The sequence below is a fragment of the Scyliorhinus canicula genome, chromosome 3 (genome assembly GCF_902713615.1).
Source record: "Scyliorhinus canicula chromosome 3, sScyCan1.1, whole genome shotgun sequence".
NCBI classification, from domain to species: domain Eukaryota; kingdom Metazoa; phylum Chordata; class Chondrichthyes; order Carcharhiniformes; family Scyliorhinidae; genus Scyliorhinus; species Scyliorhinus canicula.
Genome location: NC_052148.1, coordinates 130,423,950 through 130,441,730, shown reverse-complemented (window position 1 = coordinate 130,441,730; position 17,781 = coordinate 130,423,950). Strand labels below are relative to the sequence as shown.

General features: G+C 44.8%; 1 protein-coding gene across 4 annotated transcripts in view; it reads right to left on the bottom strand.

Annotated features, from left to right (window-relative positions):
- The window catches only part of atp8a1 (ATPase phospholipid transporting 8A1), a 433,224-nt gene that overhangs the window by 284,376 nt on the left and 131,067 nt on the right, over positions 1–17,781 (bottom strand). For 2 of the 4 annotated variants that reach the window (XM_038791303.1, XM_038791304.1), the window contains exons 7-8: positions 16,537–16,610; positions 14,017–14,086 (exon numbers count right to left, since the gene is read on the bottom strand). In XM_038791303.1, the coding sequence (XP_038647231.1) occupies positions 14,017–14,086; positions 16,537–16,610 (144 nt within the window). Of the gene's footprint in view, positions 1–14,016; positions 14,087–14,981; positions 15,032–16,536; positions 16,611–17,781 lie in introns of those variants that run through there. The other 2 variants (XM_038791306.1, XM_038791307.1) reach the window with 2 other exon arrangements.

Genomic DNA, 17,781 nt, shown 5'->3' with positions numbered 1-17,781 from the left:
CACAGCTAGGATGTTGTCAGGGTCCATTGGCCTGGTAGTATCTGGTGTCTTCAGTTGTTTCTTGATATCAATTGGAGTGAATAGAATGGCTGTTATGATGGGAACTCAGGAGGACGCCAAGATAGATCATACCCTTGGTACTTGCAATTGGAGGTGGATGCAAATACTTTAACCTTTTTTTTTTTTTACACTGACTTGCTGAGGTCTGTAATCATTTAAGGATGGGGATATCCTCCTCCAGTTAGTTGTTCAATTGTTCACCACTATGCATGGTTAGATGTAGTAGAGCCAAATAGCTTTGATCTAATCCATTGGCAAGGGATCATATAGCTCTATCAAGATCATGATTTCAATGTTTAGCATGTATGCAGTCCTCTGCTGGCACCTCATTTTAACCTTGTTTTAATTCACATCTGGTGATGCTCCTGGCATTCTCTCCAACGATCCCCATCGAACCAGGATTGGTTCCCCGGCATGACAGTAACGATAGAGTGAGGGGTATGCTGGACCATCACTCTGCTGCTGCTGATGGATCATAATGTGTAAGCTTTAAGCTGGGATATCTGTTCTGAATTGATCTTATTTAGCACAGCGAGAGTGCCGCACAACATGATGGAGGATGCCTTCAGTCTGAAAAGATCATCTCCATGAGGATCGTGGGGTGGTCACTCCCACTAATATAGGCATGGATAGATGCATTACAACAGGTACATTTGTGGGGACAAGGTCAAGTATGTTTTTCCTCCAAGGACTGCACGGTGGCGCAGTGGGTAGCACTGCTGCCTGTGGCGCTGAGGACCGTGTTTGAATCCCGGCCCTGGGTCACTGTCCGTGTGGAGTTTGCACATTCTCCCCGTGTCTGCGTGGGTTTCACCCCCACAACCCAAAGATTTGCAGGTTAGGTGGATTGGCCACGCTAAATTGCCCCTTAATTGGAATAAATGAATAAATAATTGAGTACTCTAAACTTTTTTTTAAAAATGTTTTAAAGTAGGTTTTGGCTCTTATTAATTCACGCCTGACCTGCTGCAGGCTCAGTCTGGCAGCTACGTCCTTTACAACTCAGTAGCGATGCTAGCAAGGCACCCTTGATGGACATTGATGTTCTCCACCTAGAGTACATTCTGTGCCCTAGCCATACTTAGGGCGCAATTCTCTGGCCGCATTATGCTCGAGCGAGCGCACAATAATGTGGACCAGGCGGAATGACACCTGGGAGTCTCCCATGCCATGGGAGGCCTCTTGGTGGTCAGGGTCAGTGAAGGATGGCCCTCGGGTCAATGAAGGATGACTCTCTGGCCATCTCCCTTGAAGGGTGCCTCCGAGAAGTTTTTTTTTTGGGGGGGGAGGGGTAACAGATGGGGGTCCTGGAAGGGAAGGGGCGCTTCAAGGGGGCTTGAGGTGTCCCGAAGAGGGAGCCCCCAGGTACCCCATAGCAGGGTGTCCTCACTTGGGCGATTGTGGGGTAGTGTCCATGTGTGGGGGGGGGGGGGGGGGTGGGGGTGACATTGCCTATGGTGGCAGGTGTGGGGGACCCACAAGTTCACTTCAGGGCACCGTTTTAAAAACAGTGGCCCGATCTCTGAGTTCAGCTCCCCAGCGCTTAAAAAAAATTCTAAGTGCGGGTTAAACTGGTGGGAAACTCCCCAGGGTACAAAAAAGCTACTAAGTGTCATTGAATAGCGGTGGTGAAACTTCCTGAAAAACCCGTCACAAATGAACTTAGAATTTGGGGGAGAATTGTGCCCTTAGTGATTAATTGGTGTTCAACACCAAGAAGCACTGCTTCTTCAGCAGACAGAAGAAAATGTGGTAATTGTCACCTTGTTTTGGCCAAACTTCATGGAGTCCAGAGTCAATGATAGACTCCCAGCCCCAGTTCCAATTGTATATCACTGTGGCACCACCTCTGCTGGATGTGTCCTTGAGACAGGATATCCTTAGAGATGGTGATGGTTGTGTCTGGGACATTGACGGTAGGTCTTTTGATAATTAATCCATCTTGCCTACCACTCTATTCAAGACTTGTGTTATTTCCACTCCTTGCCCTGCTCCCCCTTATATTTCCCTGCCTCGATTTGTTTGTACCTGTTCCAACCCTGTACTGGTTCCAACCCAAACAGCATCCAGTTCTGACAAGACGACCATTAACCGGAAACATTAAATTTGTTTCTATCCCCATAAATGCTGCAAAATTGAGTATTTCCAGTATTTTAAAATGTTTAGCTATTTCAGATATAAAAATAAACCCAACTGAGAACAAGGAATGGCTTTCCAACAACTAGATTTTGTTCAAACCATACAAGACAATATTTATTGTTGAAAAAATACATTTTGTTGAAGCTTTTCATCTTGTACTCATCAGAATAATCACCAATATCAGGAAAGCAGAGTATCAAGAGTGCTGATTGGTTGTTCAGTGGACTCTGAATGGTAGGAGGCATTGCCATGGAGGATACACCAGCAAAGATGTCTGACCGTTAACTGTCAAGCATGGTTTGAAAACTTATAATCAGGCAGCTCGACTCTGATTGGTCAAGGCATTGCCCTGGGGAATGGACTAGTGAATGGCTATCACTCATTTTGTTTAGCTGAAAAAAGCACAATATGTGTACATGTTCTTTTGGTTTTCAAAGTATAGGGTCCTGTGTATTAATATTTGTAGCTTCCAGTGCATACAAATGCACCACACTATGAGCTTAACTGACAATCTTAAATTGGTTGTCAGTGTAATTTTTAGCATCGACGGTTATTTTGCAAATGTTGTCCAATCATGAAATCACATCTAATGTTGGACACTGTGGCCCATAACATCCTGCAGGATTTGCGACTTTAAGTTCACTGGGGCGCTGCACATGCATAGCGTGATGACCCAGAGGTGTGAGCACTCAGGAAGGAGGGCTAAAAGCAGTGTTTAAATTTCCAGTTGTTTTTTTTTGTGTTTGAAGCCCTGTGATGCTGAATGAAAATTCCAGCTGCAGCGCGAACCTGGGCTACCCAGATATTTGGTGAGTTTTTACACCTTTTTAATTTACACTGAAATTTTTCATCTATTGTTTTGGTAGGTTTTATATTATTAGTGCATTTATAAATCTGTTCAAAATGCAAATAAGGTAGATATATTTTAATTTTCTTTAAACGTCAGTTTGTCACAAGGCTATTAATTCCATTAAAAGGGTACTATATTGTATAAAGCGAGTTTGAAGTTACAGAAGGGGAAATATTTGTTTTAAACTTTGGTTCGTCATGAGAATGTTAATTCCAATAAAAAAAACTATAAATGGATAGAATGCAGTGATTACGGCTGTGATTGTTCACCCAAGATATTCCATGTTACTGGCCACAAGGACTGTGGGTCCTTGCATGGCTGATGAGTCCAATCCTAGAGCCACATCTTCAATCACACTCTTGGTAGGAGTTTCCAAAATATGGAATCGATCCTTGAACGCCAAATTGCAGGTATTCCTTTCTCAGGCTCGTTTTCTGGGCCTCCTCTTGCCGTGGGGTGTGCTCGAAGAATTTTGACACTTCAATCAGAGGTTCCTCCAAGTAGGTCTCTTCTGAGCAAAGGTCTCCCGGGCATTGACGTCTATGTTCCATTTCTCCTACAAGATGTTTTTGAAGAGCTTCCTTTGTCCTCTCCTTGTTCAGGATCCTTCCTTGAGCTGGGTGAAGATGATTTACTTTGGCAGTCCGAAGCATATGGGCAGCCCAGCGGAGTTGGTTTTAGATGATCATGGCCTCGATACTGGTGCTATTGGCTCCTTCAAGGACACTACTGTTAGCACACCTGTCCTCCCAGCTGATTCAGAGCTAAAGTATATTTGGATTTTGCAATGTATTTTAAGATGAGTTGTTTGCAAGACTCCCTGATGTAATGTTGATCCTTAGAAGCCTCACTGAATACCTCAAATGCTTTAGCAAAGCTTAATGCCTTAGCCGATATATGCAAGCCTCCTGTAAGCTAATGTGAACTATCTGTCTCTCAGGTATTGCAGCGAATCAATCACCCATCCTTACTGCCAAAGGACATCCCAAAATAATGTTAGAGGAGATGTGTGCCAGGACATTGCACTTCAGCAGCTTCTGCTTCCAGACATTGAGTTGTCCATTAACAATTGTTATCCCACATGTAAAATTATATAATGTAATGCACATGTAAAGTTTCACAGATATAAAACAAATAACCAAACCTATGTTCGTTAATAAATAAATACCTTTAAATCATAAAAAAATAAAAATTACTTTTAAATAAATCAACAATAGTAACAAAATCGTAAAAAAAATCTACATAGCTTTAAAACATTTTTCAAAATAGATGCCTGCTATTTCCTATCTAAATCTAATGTTTAAATGTCTGCCCTTATAAGGGGGCGGGGGTGCATTCCTTCTGCGCCGTGCTAGAGCCTAAGCAGACCGAGGCTCTGAGGTCCCAGGCCGCCGAGGGAAAGCAAGGTTCCTTGTAACATTGGAGCGCAGGTATGTGCATGCAATTCTATTTCAAAATCGGCGGCTCATGGCTCAAGCAGGAAGTTACAGGCCTATGTTTTTAGCTTTGCATGCACACTGTTTGGGTATGGTCTGTTCCTTGCCGGTTGCAAATAGCAGCTATTTTATGTGATCCACCAGTGTTTAGGACATATGGCCTACATACTTAGCATCACCCTGGCACTGATATTTATATACTATATTACCCATTTGAGTGGTGAGCAGAAAGTCTCTTTGGTTTGATGGCAGTGGTGAATACCACTCATGTTGCAGCGTGAAACAGCTAGCTTCAATTTTTGTTCAAATGTTTGAGGGGAGTAAATTGGGCATGTTTCAGAACCAAATGTGATGGCCTTAGGCCCATTCATAAGTTTGTGATTTACTGATCAAAATGACCTGATCATTGCGTGCTGGATTTGTGCAAATTGTCATGGGAGTGTCCCTTTAAGAAATGTTATGTCTCATCGGTGTTATCATTGTGTGGGTTGAGCTGGGCTGTGGCCCGGGGTTTTACTTTCGTTTTTGAGCTGGGAGCTGTTGTGTTACTCTGAGTTTTTCTGCTTTCGTTTTAACATATGGATGCTGAATTCAAACAGAAGTCTGGTCTTGTCTCTGTCTCCTGTATGTTAAAAAGGTGTTTCCGGACATCCGGTTGCAGCTATGCGGAGCTAAGCCCCACGTCCGGCAGATCCCGCCAGGAACGGACCTTTGGGCTCCTTTCAGGGCCCCCAGAGGCACTTGTTCGACGGCTCCCAACGTGGGAAGGTGATAACAACATTCCCCCAGCGGTATATGGCCTGGACCAGGAGTGGGGCGAGTAAAATAGCAGTGGCAGCGCCAAAGCAAAAGCGGGGGAAGAGGCACAAGATGGCAGCCGGTGGAGACCTGGAGGTATGGAGGCAATGGGCGCAGGAGCAGCAGGAGACTCTCCAGCGCTGCTTCCGGGAGCTCAAAGCGGAGCTGCTAGAGCCATTGAAGGCTTCCATCGACAAGCTGATTGAGACTCAGACTGCCCAAGGGGTGGCAATTTGGGAGATCCGACAACAGGCCTCTGAAAGAGAGGATGAGGCCTCAGCCCTCGTGGCAAAGGTGGAGATGCATGAGGCGCTCCATAAAAAGTGGCAGGAGCGGTTCGAGGAGCTGGAGAACCGGTCGAGGCGGACAAACTTGCGGATCTTGGGCCTCCCAGAGGGGCCAGACTTGGGGGCCTACGTGGTTGTCATGCTGAACTCGCTGATGGGAGCTGAGTCCTTCCAGGGGCCCCTGGAGCTGGAGGGGGCCCACAGAATTCTGGCAAGGCGGCCAAAGCCAAATGAGCCGCCACGGGCGGTTCTGGTGCGGTTTCATCGGTTCGCTGACCGGGAGTGTGTGCTCAGGTGGGCCAAGAAGGAGCGAAGCAGCAGCTGGGAGAACGCGGCGGTACGGATCTACCAGGACTGGAGTGCGGAGGTGGCTAAGCGGAGTTCGCGCACCTGAAGGCGGACGTGGCCATGCTCCAGGAGACACACCTGAAGGTGGCGGACCAGGTTAGACTGAGGAAAGGATGGGTAGGCCAAGTGGTTCATTCAGGGCTGGATGAAAAAAATCGAGCGGTGGTGAGCCTGGTTGGAAAGATGGTGTCGTTTGAGGCGTTGAATGTGGTGGCGGACAGCGGCGGGAGGTATGTGATGGTAAACGGCAAGCTGCAGGGGGAGCGGGTGATGTTTGTCAACTTGTACGCTCCGAACTGGGACGATGCAGGTTTTATGCGACGCATGTTGGGCCGCATTCCAGATTTGGAGACCGGGGGCTTGATAATGGGGGGGGGGGGGGATTTTAATAGTGTTGGACCCGCCACTGGATCGATCCAGGTCCAGGATGGGTAGGAGGCCAGCGGCGGCCAAGGTGTTGAGGGGGTTCATGGATCAGATGGGAGGATTGGATCCTTGGAGGTTTGCGAGGCCAAGAGCCAGGGAGTTTTCATACTTCTCACATGTGCACAGGGCCTATTCCCGGATCGACTTTTTCATTATGAGTAGGGCGCTGATTCCGAGGGTGGAGGACGCCGAATATTCAGCGATAGCCATTCCAGATCATGCCCCGCATTGGGTGGACCTAGAGCTGGGGAGGAGAGAGACCAGCGCCCGCTCTGGCGCTTGGAGGTAGGGCTGTTGGCAGATGAGGAGGTGAGCGGGCGGGTTCGAGGAGGTATCATGAGGTACCTGGAGGCTAATGATAATGGAGAGGTCCGAGTGGGGACGGTCTGGGAGGCACTGAAGGCGGTGGTCAGAGGGGAGTTGATCTCCATTCGAACCCATAGGGAGAGGAGGGAGCGGAGAGAGAGGGAGAGGTTGGTGGGGGAGCGGGTGAGGGTGGACAGGAGATACGCGGAGGCTCCGGAGAAGGGTTTGCTGAGGGAGCGGTGTAGTCTTCAGGCCAAGTTTGACCTGCTGACCACTAGAAAGGCGGAGGCTCAGTGGAGGAAGGCACAGGAAGTGGTGTATGAATATGGGGAGAAGGCGAGTAGGATGCTGGCGCATCAGCTCCGCAAGCGGGATGCGGCTAGGGAGATTGGTGGAGTTAAGGATAGGGGACGAAATGTGGTGCGAAAGGGGATAGATATCAATGGGGTCTTCAGGGACTTCTATGAGGAACTGTATCGGTCTGAACCCCCGGCAGAGGGGGGGGGGGGGGGAATGGGGCGCTTCTTGGACCGGCTGCGATTCCCAAGGGTGGAGGAGGGACAGGTGGAGAGATTGGGGGCGCCGATTGATCTCAAGGAGCTGGTCAAAGGGATTGGGAGCATGCAGTCGGGGAAGGCGTCGGGGCCAGATGGGTTCCCGGTCGAATTTTATAAGAAGTATGCAGACCTCTTGGTTAGGACCTTCAATGAGGCATGGGAGGGGGGGGCTCTGCCCCCGACTATGTCCCGGGCGATGATTTCCCTGATCCTTAAGCGGGACAAGGACCCCCTGCAGTGTGGGTCATACAGGCCGATCTTACTCTTAAATATAGACGCCAAACTGATGGCGAAGATCTTGGCCACGAGGATAGAGGACTGTGTGCCACGGGACATTCATGAGGATCAGACGGGGTTCGTGAAGGGGCGACAGTTGAACACCAACATACGGAGGCTCTTGAATGTTATAATGATGCCGGCGGTAGTGGGGGAAGTGGAGATAGTGGTGGCGCTGGACGCGGAGAAGGCCTTTGATAGGGTTGAGTGGGAGTACTTGTGGGAGGTGCTGGAAAGGTTTGGGTTTGGGGAGGGGTTTGTCAGATGGGTGAGGCTATTATATGAGGCCCCGATGGCGAGCGTGACCACGAATAGGAGCTCGGAGTATTTTCGGTTATATCGAGGGATGAGGCAGGGGTGTCCCCTGTCCCCCCTGCTCTTTGCGTTAGCAATTGAACCCCTGGCCATGGCGTTGAGGGATTCGAGGAACTGGAGGGCACTGGTGCAGGGGGGGGGGGGGGGGGGGGGGGGGGAAGCACCGTGTGTCGCTCTACGCCGATGATTTATTGTTGTATGTGGCGGACCCGGTGGGGGGAATGCCGGAGGTGATGAAGATCCTTAGGGAATTTGGGGAGTTTTCAGGATACAAGCTCAACCTGGGGAAGAGCGAGCTGTTTGTAGTGCATCCGGGGGACCAAGAGGAGGGGATTGGTAGGCTCCCACTGAAAAGGGCGGAGAGGAGTTTTATGTACCTGGGAGTCCAGGTGGCCTGGAGCTGGGAGGCCCTACACAAACTCAACTTTACAAGGTTGGTGGAACAAATGGAGGAGGAGTTTAAAAGATGGGACATGTTGCCGCTGTCGGGCAGGGTGCAGTTCGTTAAGATTACGGTGCTCCCGAGGTTTTTGTTTCTGTTCCAGTGCTTTCCCATCCTTATCCCGAAGGCTTTTTTTTAAAAGGAGTGTCAACAGGAGCATTACGGGGTTTGTGTGGGCGCATGGGACCCCGAGGGTGAGAAGGGTGTTCTTGGAGCGGGGCAGGGATAGGGGGGGCTGGCGCTGCCCAACTTCTGTGGGTACTATTGGGCTGCTAACGCAGCGATGGTGCGTAAGTGGGTGATGGACGGGGAGGGGGCAGCATGGAAATGGATGGAGATGGCGTCCTGTGTGGGCACGAGCCTGGAGGCGCTGGTGACGGCACCGCTGCCACTCCCTCCTGCGAGGTATACCACGAGTCCGGTGGTGGCGGCTACCCTCAAAATTTGGGGGCAGTGGAGGCGACACAGGGGGGAGGTGGGGGCCTCGATGAGGTCCCCGATACGGGGGAACCATCGGTTTGTCCCAGGGAATATTGATGGTGGGTTCCTGGGTTGGCACAGGGCGGGTATTAGGAGGTTGGAGGACCTGTTTTTAGATGGGAGGTTTGCTGGCCTGGGTGAGCTAGAGGGGAAGTTCGGGCTCCCCCCGGGGAACATCTTCAGATACATGCAGGTCAGGGCGTTTGCCAGGCGGCAGGTGACGGGGGTTCCCGCTGTTGCCCCCGCGTGGGGTCCAGGACAGGGTGCTCTCGGGGGTGTGGGTTGGAGAGGGGAAGATTTTGGAAATATACCAAGTGATGCAGGATATGGACGAGGCCTCGGTGGAGGAGCTAAAGGGTAAATGGGAAGAGGAGCTGGTTGAGGAGATTGAGGGGGGGGATGTGGGCAGATGCTCTAGGAAGGGTGAACTCCTCTTCTTGTGCGAGGCTCAGCCTCATACATTTTAAGGTGCTGCATAGGGCTCATATGACCGGGACGAGGATGAGTCGGTTCTTTGGGGGTGAGGACAGGTGCAATAGATGCTCAGGGAGCCCAGCGAATCATGCCCATATGTTCTGGGCATGTCCAGCGCTGAGGTAATTTTGGAAGGGGGTAGCGAGCACGGTGTCGAGGGTGGTAGGTTCCAGGGTCAAGCCAGGCTGGGGACTTGCAATTTTTGGGGTTGCGGTTGAGCCGTGAGTGCAGAGGTGAAAGAGGCCGGTGTTCTATCCTTTGCATCCCTAGTAGCCCGGCGGAGGATTCTTCTTCAGTGGAAGGATGCAAGGCCCCCAAGCGTGGAGGCCTGGATCAATGATATGGCGGGGTTTCTCAAATTGGAAAGGATGAAATTTGCCCTAAGGGGATCAGTTCAGGAGTTTTTCAGGCGGGTGGCAGCCATTTCTAGATTTCCTAGCAGAACGATAGGGAAAGAGGCCAGCAGCAGCAGCAGCAGCAGCCCGTGGGGGGGGGGGGGGGGGGGGGGGGGGGGGATTTGTTCTCTTTGATTTTTCTCAGTTGTTAATATATAATTTGTTGTTATTACTATTTTGTAAAAATTTTAATAAAAATTCTTTTTTTTAAAAGAAAAAGGTGTTTCCAGATGACTTGATAACTTAAAAGTGATAACTGTTTTCTAGAAGGAATTCAAACCGACTGCTTTGGTAAAAGGATTTCCTGGTTTATGGGGTGTTCTTATTAAATTGAAACAGCTTAGGGGAATTCATTAAGGGTTATACATAAGAGTACTGTAGCTGTGTGGGGTATTTATGTCTGTAGTTGATAAAAATGCTTACTGTGCGTGTTTATAAAATTGTTAACTGAATTTGTAGAATCAACTTTGTTTTTGATTAAAAGTGCTTATGGCCTCTGTTGAATAACACCTGAAAGGAAAGCCCTTATATGCTCCTCATAACCAAAATCTACAATCAGTTGAGGGCAGGTGAACTCCCTGATATACTTTGGAGTTTTCAAAACCCTGGCCCATAACAAATTATGAAGAACTGCGGCATGATATACATGACTGGATCCATCCTCATGGCTTGCTGCATCTGGGAATATATGGGCTTATCAAGACACAAAAGCGAAGTTCCATTATACCCACCTTGTCTATTACTGGTTCTGCACAGCATGAACTGGCCAAATGGTTGGCCAAATTATTACAACCAGTTTTGAACAAGTTTTCCAGATACAACGTGAAGGATTCCTTCACATTTGCGAAGACCATAGAGGACTGGCTTATCAATAGGAATGTTGTGTTCCAAATGCTCATTTGACATTGTTGGCCTATTAACCAATACGGTGTTGCATATGCTCATTTGACATTGCTAGCCTATTCACCAATGCTGTGGGTGGCATGGTAACACAGTAGTTAGTACTGTTGCTTCACAGCTAAAAGATCCCGGGTTCAATTCCCAGTTTGGGTCACTATCTGTACAGAGTCTGCACGTTCTCCCCATGTCTACATGGGTTTCATCTGGGTGCTCCGGTTTCCACCCACAAGTCCCAAATGACGTGCTGTTAGGTAATTTGGACATCCTGAATTCTCCCTCTGTGTACCCGACCAGGCGCTGGAATGTGGCGACTAGGGGATTTCTACAGTAACCTCATTGCAGTGTTAATGTAAGCCTACTTGTGACAATAAAGATCATTATTTAAGGAAGTCATAGATATATAAGCTGCAGCACTATATCATGGCAATCTAGACTCCCCACCATTGCGTGAATCAATATTCATTGGGCTGATGAACTCAGCAACTCATGCAGTTAAGTTTAGCTTTAATAACAGCATGTATGCCTAAATAGATGGTATTGGCATGGGATCCCCACTAAGCCCAGCTCTCTCCAACATCTTCACTGGGTTCGATGAGAAACGTGACTTCAAAGGAATCATAGAAATCATAGAATTTACAGTGCAGAAGGAGGCCATTCAGCCCATCGAGTCTTCACCGGCTCTTGGAAAGAGCCACCCTACCCAAGGTCAACACCTCCACCCTATCCCCATAACCCAGTAATCCCACCCAACACTAAGGGCAATTTTGGACACTAAGGGCAATTTATCATGGCCAATCCACCTAACGTGCACATCTTTGGACTGTGGGAGGAAACCGCAGCACCCGGAGGAAATCCACACACACATGAGGAGGATGTGCAGACTCCGCACAGACAGTGACCCAAGCCGGAATTGAACCTGGGACCCTGGAGCTGTGAAGCAATTGTGCTATCCACAATGCTACTGTGCTGACACGATGTGTGAGAATGACACCCAACTTCCGGATAAAAGCAAATGACTACGGATGCTGGAATCTGAAACGAAAGAGAAAATGCTGGAAAATCTCAGCAGGTATGGCAGCATCTGTAGGGAGAGAAAAGACAAAAGAGAAAATGCTTTGACAAAGGGTCATCAGACTCAAAACGTTAGCTCTTTTCTCTCCCTACAGATGATGCCAGACCTGCTGAGATTTTCCAGCATTTTCTCTTTCGTTGCGACGCCCAACCTCCTACTCCTTGCATATTTTGATATGTGGATGCTACTTAGCAGTATGTAATAATTTCTTTGCATGGCTTCGTCATGTGTTCAAAATTCACCTTTGAAACGAAATAGAATTGTCTTTTCTTGACATAATATTTAAGAAATCGGCCAATGCATTCTCTAACACTGTCCATGACAAACCTATCTTCACTGGTCAATACACGCATTTGGATTCTTACAGTTCCATGCGCTATAAGATTGGTCTCATTGACAATCTTATAAATAGGGTCCGACCTACTTGCTCATCATGCAGGCTTGATGCCAAAATAGAGCACAAGACAGACAACCTGTGGAATAATGGACCCCTAATCAGATCATTTTGCTCTGCATATAGCACAAACTCATGAATGGACACCAGGCCCGTCATTTTAGGCCCCAAAAATGCACAACTCGCATCAGATTACCCTGGAAGGGCAAAGTAGCACAAATATTTGAGCAACTGGATGAAACCAGCTGCTACTATGCAGTAGCAGCATGAGTGGCATTCACCACTAACAGGATGCTGTTGATAAGCCAAAAAGATATTCTGTCCATAACAACAAATTAGTAATGTGGTATATGAATTTCAGTGCCTGTGATGCTACATATGTAGGCCATGCACCCGAAAGACTGGTGAACGATCGCGACTCTTCGCAAAGGGAAAGGTAGAGACCGTACCCAACCAGTCTGTACATGCAAATCTTAAAACACAATATCCAACATTATTAATTTTGTGATTGAACAACATTTGTTAGATAATCCTCAGTGTGCTAAAGATTGCATCAACAACCAATTTTGCATGTACTGGAAGCTGCACAAATTAATACAAAAGGACTTGTCCATTGCAGACGGAAAGAACATATTCAAATATTGCACTTATTCCAGCTAAACAAAATAAATGATAGCAATTCTCTGTTTTATTCCTCAGGGCAATGTTTTGGCCAGAGTCAAGCAGCCTGGTTTAGTTTTCCAAACATTGCTTGGCAGTTAACTGTCGGTCACCGTTAACTGGTGAATTCTCCATGGCAATACCTCTACAAGTCAGAGTCTACTTGCCAACCAATCAGCACTCTCGTCTCATACAGTATAATGTTGTTATCTCAGATTCATAGACTTTTACAGTTCAGGAGGACAAAAGTCGGTCCATTGTGCCCACACCCGTCAACAAAGACCTGCTTGCACTCAACTAATTTTCCAGCATTTGGCCTATCGCCCTGAAGCAGCACAAGCGAATGTCAAAATACTTAAATACTATGAAAGTTTCTGACTCAACCGCTGTTTCAGGCAGCTGGTTCAAGACACCCATCACCCTCTTGAGTGAAAAGGTTTATTTTCAACTCCCCTCTTAGTCTTCTCCTTCATACCTTGACCCTATGCCCCCTGGTTATTGACCCTCCTACTAATAGAAAAAGTGCCTTCCTATCCACCCCATCTACGCCCCTGAATCTTATACACCTCTATCAGGTCCCCTCTCAACCTTTGCTGCTCCAAGGAAAATAGCCCCAACATCCTGGACTCCTGTAATGTGGTGACCAGAACTGCACATAGTATTCAATTTCTGGACTGACAAGAATTTTATACAGTTCTAGCATGACCTCCCTGCTCTTGTATTTATTATGTGTCTTGGCTAATAAAGACAAGTATCCCATATGCTTTTTTAACCACCTTATCTATCTGCCCTGCCACCTTTGGGGATCTGTGGAAATGCATTGCAAGGTCCCTTTGATATTCAGTACTTTCCAGGGTCCTACTATTTATTGTGTAACCCTTTGCCTTGTTAGCCCTCCCCAAGTACATTACTTCCCACGTTTGCAGCTGCAATCCCATTTTCCACTTCTCTGCCCACCTGACCAGTCCATTAACAAACTGCTGCAGTCCAGGGCTATCCTCCCCTCATCATATCCCCTAGATTTAAGTTCAAATCATTAATGTACACCGCAAATAACAAGGGCCCCAGCACCAAGCCCTGTGGAACTCAACTGTAAACACATTTCCAGTTACAGAAACATTTCTCTACCATCACCCTCTGCTTGCTTCCTGACTCTCAGCCAATTTTGGATCCAATGTGCAATTTGTCTTGACACTCTCCCTTGACATTGGTATTCTTGTGATTGTCCTGATGAGTGCATGATGAAAAGCTTTGACAAAACATTTCCTTTCTGCAATACTCAAAAGTTCTTCCCTAACACAGGACTATATTTATGGGTGTTTTTTTTTACAACCAAAGGACTATATTTATGTTTTTTTAAACAATGCTTTAAATGCAAACCAATTCGGATGAAAATCTTACCTGTCGAATCTTAAGATTTGTTTCTCCATCTAAATTAGAAGTTTCAATGTAGCACATTGCCTGTGGTTCACTGATATGAAACAGAATGACAAGTTTATCAAATTTTAAACAGTTAATGTATGATTGTGTGGAAAATGTGCAAGGCAATTTTCACTGAGGGAATTAAACTCCAACAGAACAATACCGGTTAACCGGTTAACCATTTGCTAGTGTAATTACAACATTTTTCACTTAAAAATGCATCTTTAGTTTTGCGCCAAACTCGTGGCTAACCATTATAAAATTGTTTGTAAGCGTTACAGTAAACTTTGTATACATTCCATATTGTGGAATTGAAAAATTAATTTTCACAAATATATGAACTGAATTTGTTTGAACACTGGTTCACTTCCTGAAATAATGGAATTCTATTAAAATAGAAAACTGTAATCATAATTTTAATGATTAAGATTCAACTGTTTCCCAACGTGTTACCTCACCACTCAAATGTTAGACTATACAGTTAAATAGCCAAACGTTTATTCATTTAGATACATGATTATGGAAATTTGAGTAATTAACTTTGATATTTAATTTACAAACAGAATAAGGATGTCCAATTTTTTGTGATTTACCTTAAGTCTAATTTTGAACTTCATCTATGTAAAAAATGAGTAATGGTTATACAAAAGTTGGCTGAACAGACCAAAGATGATTTTATTAGCTTTGTTCTGCAGATAACAAAACACTTCAAAGTGTTTTGCACCAATTCCCGAAAACACATCTTGGCAGTTTCTACTCCCATTGATATTTAAGGGAGGAAAGAAATACTTTCTCATTATTTAATTCAGACAATGATAACAGCCCAATTACTATAGGAAGGATAATTCCATGATTGTTCAGAAAGATGTGCCCTGGGAACTTGTGCATTCTGCAATAAGGGGAATAGCTTATGCATGTTACATGTGCAAGAAAAGATTGTGTACCTGTTAATCAAGGGGGAGTGGGACAGGGGAAGCATAATCCAAAAGGCAAAATATATATGTAAAACAATTAGAAATATATTTCATAAGAGCACATCAGTTAATGCAGCAGTGAAACTACACAACAGTTAACATATACAGGTCAGAAAAATAGGAACTATGCAGCAAGCTTCTTGATTAGTAAGTTATACCATAAAGTGCAGTTGCAATATTGTAGTAATTACATTTGCCACAGCAACATGCAATTTGTCACATAATACAAAATGTGAGAAGTTATAAAATTCAGGAACATGCAAAAGGGAACATTCAGAAAAGTACAGTGGGTCCTCCAGCGAGCTTGTAAAACTCACCAAGAAAAGAGTTATTAAACGGGGTACCTCCTTATACAGCTCAACTCAGTGAAATTACATTTTTAGAAAAGCACCTTTTGCTGTAAACAGCTCTAAAATATTTATTTTGCTCCAAAGGATAAGCAGAAGCAGCTGGACTTTCTGCAAGTTATTATTTTAACATGGCTTACTTAACTTCTAAAATTTACCTTTTTATGGTATCACAATTAGTTGATCCATTACCTTTGCTTTGCATAGTTTTTTGGATATTAACTAATTTTTTTTTTTAAATTTTAGAATATCCAATTCATTTTTTCCAATTAAGGGGCAATTTAACGTGGCCAATCCACCTAACCTGCACATCTTTGGGTTGTGGGGGTGAAACCCATGCAGACACGGGGAGAATGTGCAAACTCCTCACAGACAGTGACCCAGGGCCGGGATTCGAACCCGGGTCCTCAGCGCCGTAGGCAGCAATGCTAACCACTGTGCCACCGTGCCGCCCCGGATATTAACTAATTGAATATGTACAACTTTGGTGTTATAAAATAAGCTACTTTTGATATCATAGGCAAAAATGATAATTTGTGAACTATTTATCTCAAGTATTTATGCACAATATATGGAAATCTTTAATAAAATTGATGTTGGAAAATACATTCACATTGCATTTTGTTCTTTTAACACATCTCGGTCAGTGAAATGGAATAGATTATTTTGACTGAACACAAAATTACTGTGGAACAGAATGGTGGATATCGAAACACAAATATGTGTTGCACTAGAAAATTATGGAACTGATTCTATAAGGCAAGTTCTAAATCTCAACTGTGCTGCGTGGAGAGCCAAACAAACAGGCCAGGTACTTTGCAGAAGTACGAAGCAGAGAAAGAATAAGCAGCTTGCCTTTGTGCACTTCAGAATTTTGTAAGCAGCAGCTCTGGAGGAAGTCTATGGGCAAACTTTCACACCATCTCATCAGTCAGTAAAGAAGCTACATTGTATTGGAGAAGGGGAGCAAATTGACATTTTGCACACCCTGCCATTCCTGCCCCCCACCAAACAAGATAATTGATGTCAGTAGTCAAAATTTATGCAGGAATCTGGTGCACAATGTGAATTGAAGTACATTTGAAGAAGAATTACAAATAGCCACTTTGGGGCTGCTTTTGAGGACCCACTGCTGCTTTAAAATGCTACAGTATTTTATTCCCTAAATCAAATCTGACCTTGATGACAGAATGACGAGGTCAGCTGGGAGATGTTCCCCATTGGTCACCTTCACAATCTCCCCCACTGCCACCTATATTAATCCCAGCAGATAGAGGGTTAGGACATACGTACACACACATACAAAATTAATGGGAAGGGATGGGGAGGGATAAGGTAATGATGGAAAACGTGATGGGGAAAAGGCAAAAAGAAAATTGATTGGTTATACAGAAAATAAAAAACAATTAAAATTTCTTTGCTATATAATTTTTCAAAATCCATTTTATTCATGTCAGAGATGTCAGAGGCAATCCTCTGACTCCTAGGATTACCAAAGGGATCTGTATGCAACATTAATATTTATACTAGGAAATTTATTTCTCTAGAACTACATTTTACAGAAAATACAGCATCTTTCTAAATTCCACCAAGCTGAAACACAGAAAATGGACTTAAAAACTGTAATTTGAACAATCTTAAAGGCTTAAACCATGTACAATTTCAAATCATCAAGAAAATATATATTAATTTGGTGGCTTGTAGCACCATATGAAGTGCTGCTTGGCACATGAAAAAAATGTTGAGATTAATTTTAAAAATGAAGTTAATAATAAATTACAACTCAATGACAAGTTGGTACCTCACTATTCTAGTTTTCACCAACAGCAACACATTGGCAACAAAATTCATCTTTCAACTATGATTTTAAGGCAAAATAGCAATTGAGAGGGTGTGTTGTGCATTTCATAAGGGTATAAACTGAAGCACTGCTAAAATAAAAAGGCACACTACTTATATTTCAAATATACCTTTAAACGAAAATCAGGACATTTGAATTTCCACTTACAAAAATAATCTAGGCCATGGCTGACGTGAACAGAAAATGGATTTTGCAAAAGAAAACATCTAAAAAAGGTTTCAAAGAGTCTCCAAGAAAATGGTTCTGCAAAAAAATGGACACTAAGTTGCATTTTGTGAACAATCATTTGGTTTCATTTTAAATGTTAGCACTTATATCAGTTTAATTTTCCAACTGAATTTCTACAAATTTAGTCTCATCTGACTGTATATGCAACCAGAAATTTCAAAGATCCCCTGTAAATACAGCTCGTAGCAATAAAAAGTCTTAAATCTGAAACTATTTCCAGATAGTACAGAAACAAAGGATTTTGGTGGCACTTTTCAGCAAAATTTCAAAAAAATATTTTTTAGTGCAAGAACAATCATGGCCGTTAAATAAAGAAAACAAATTTATTATTTCA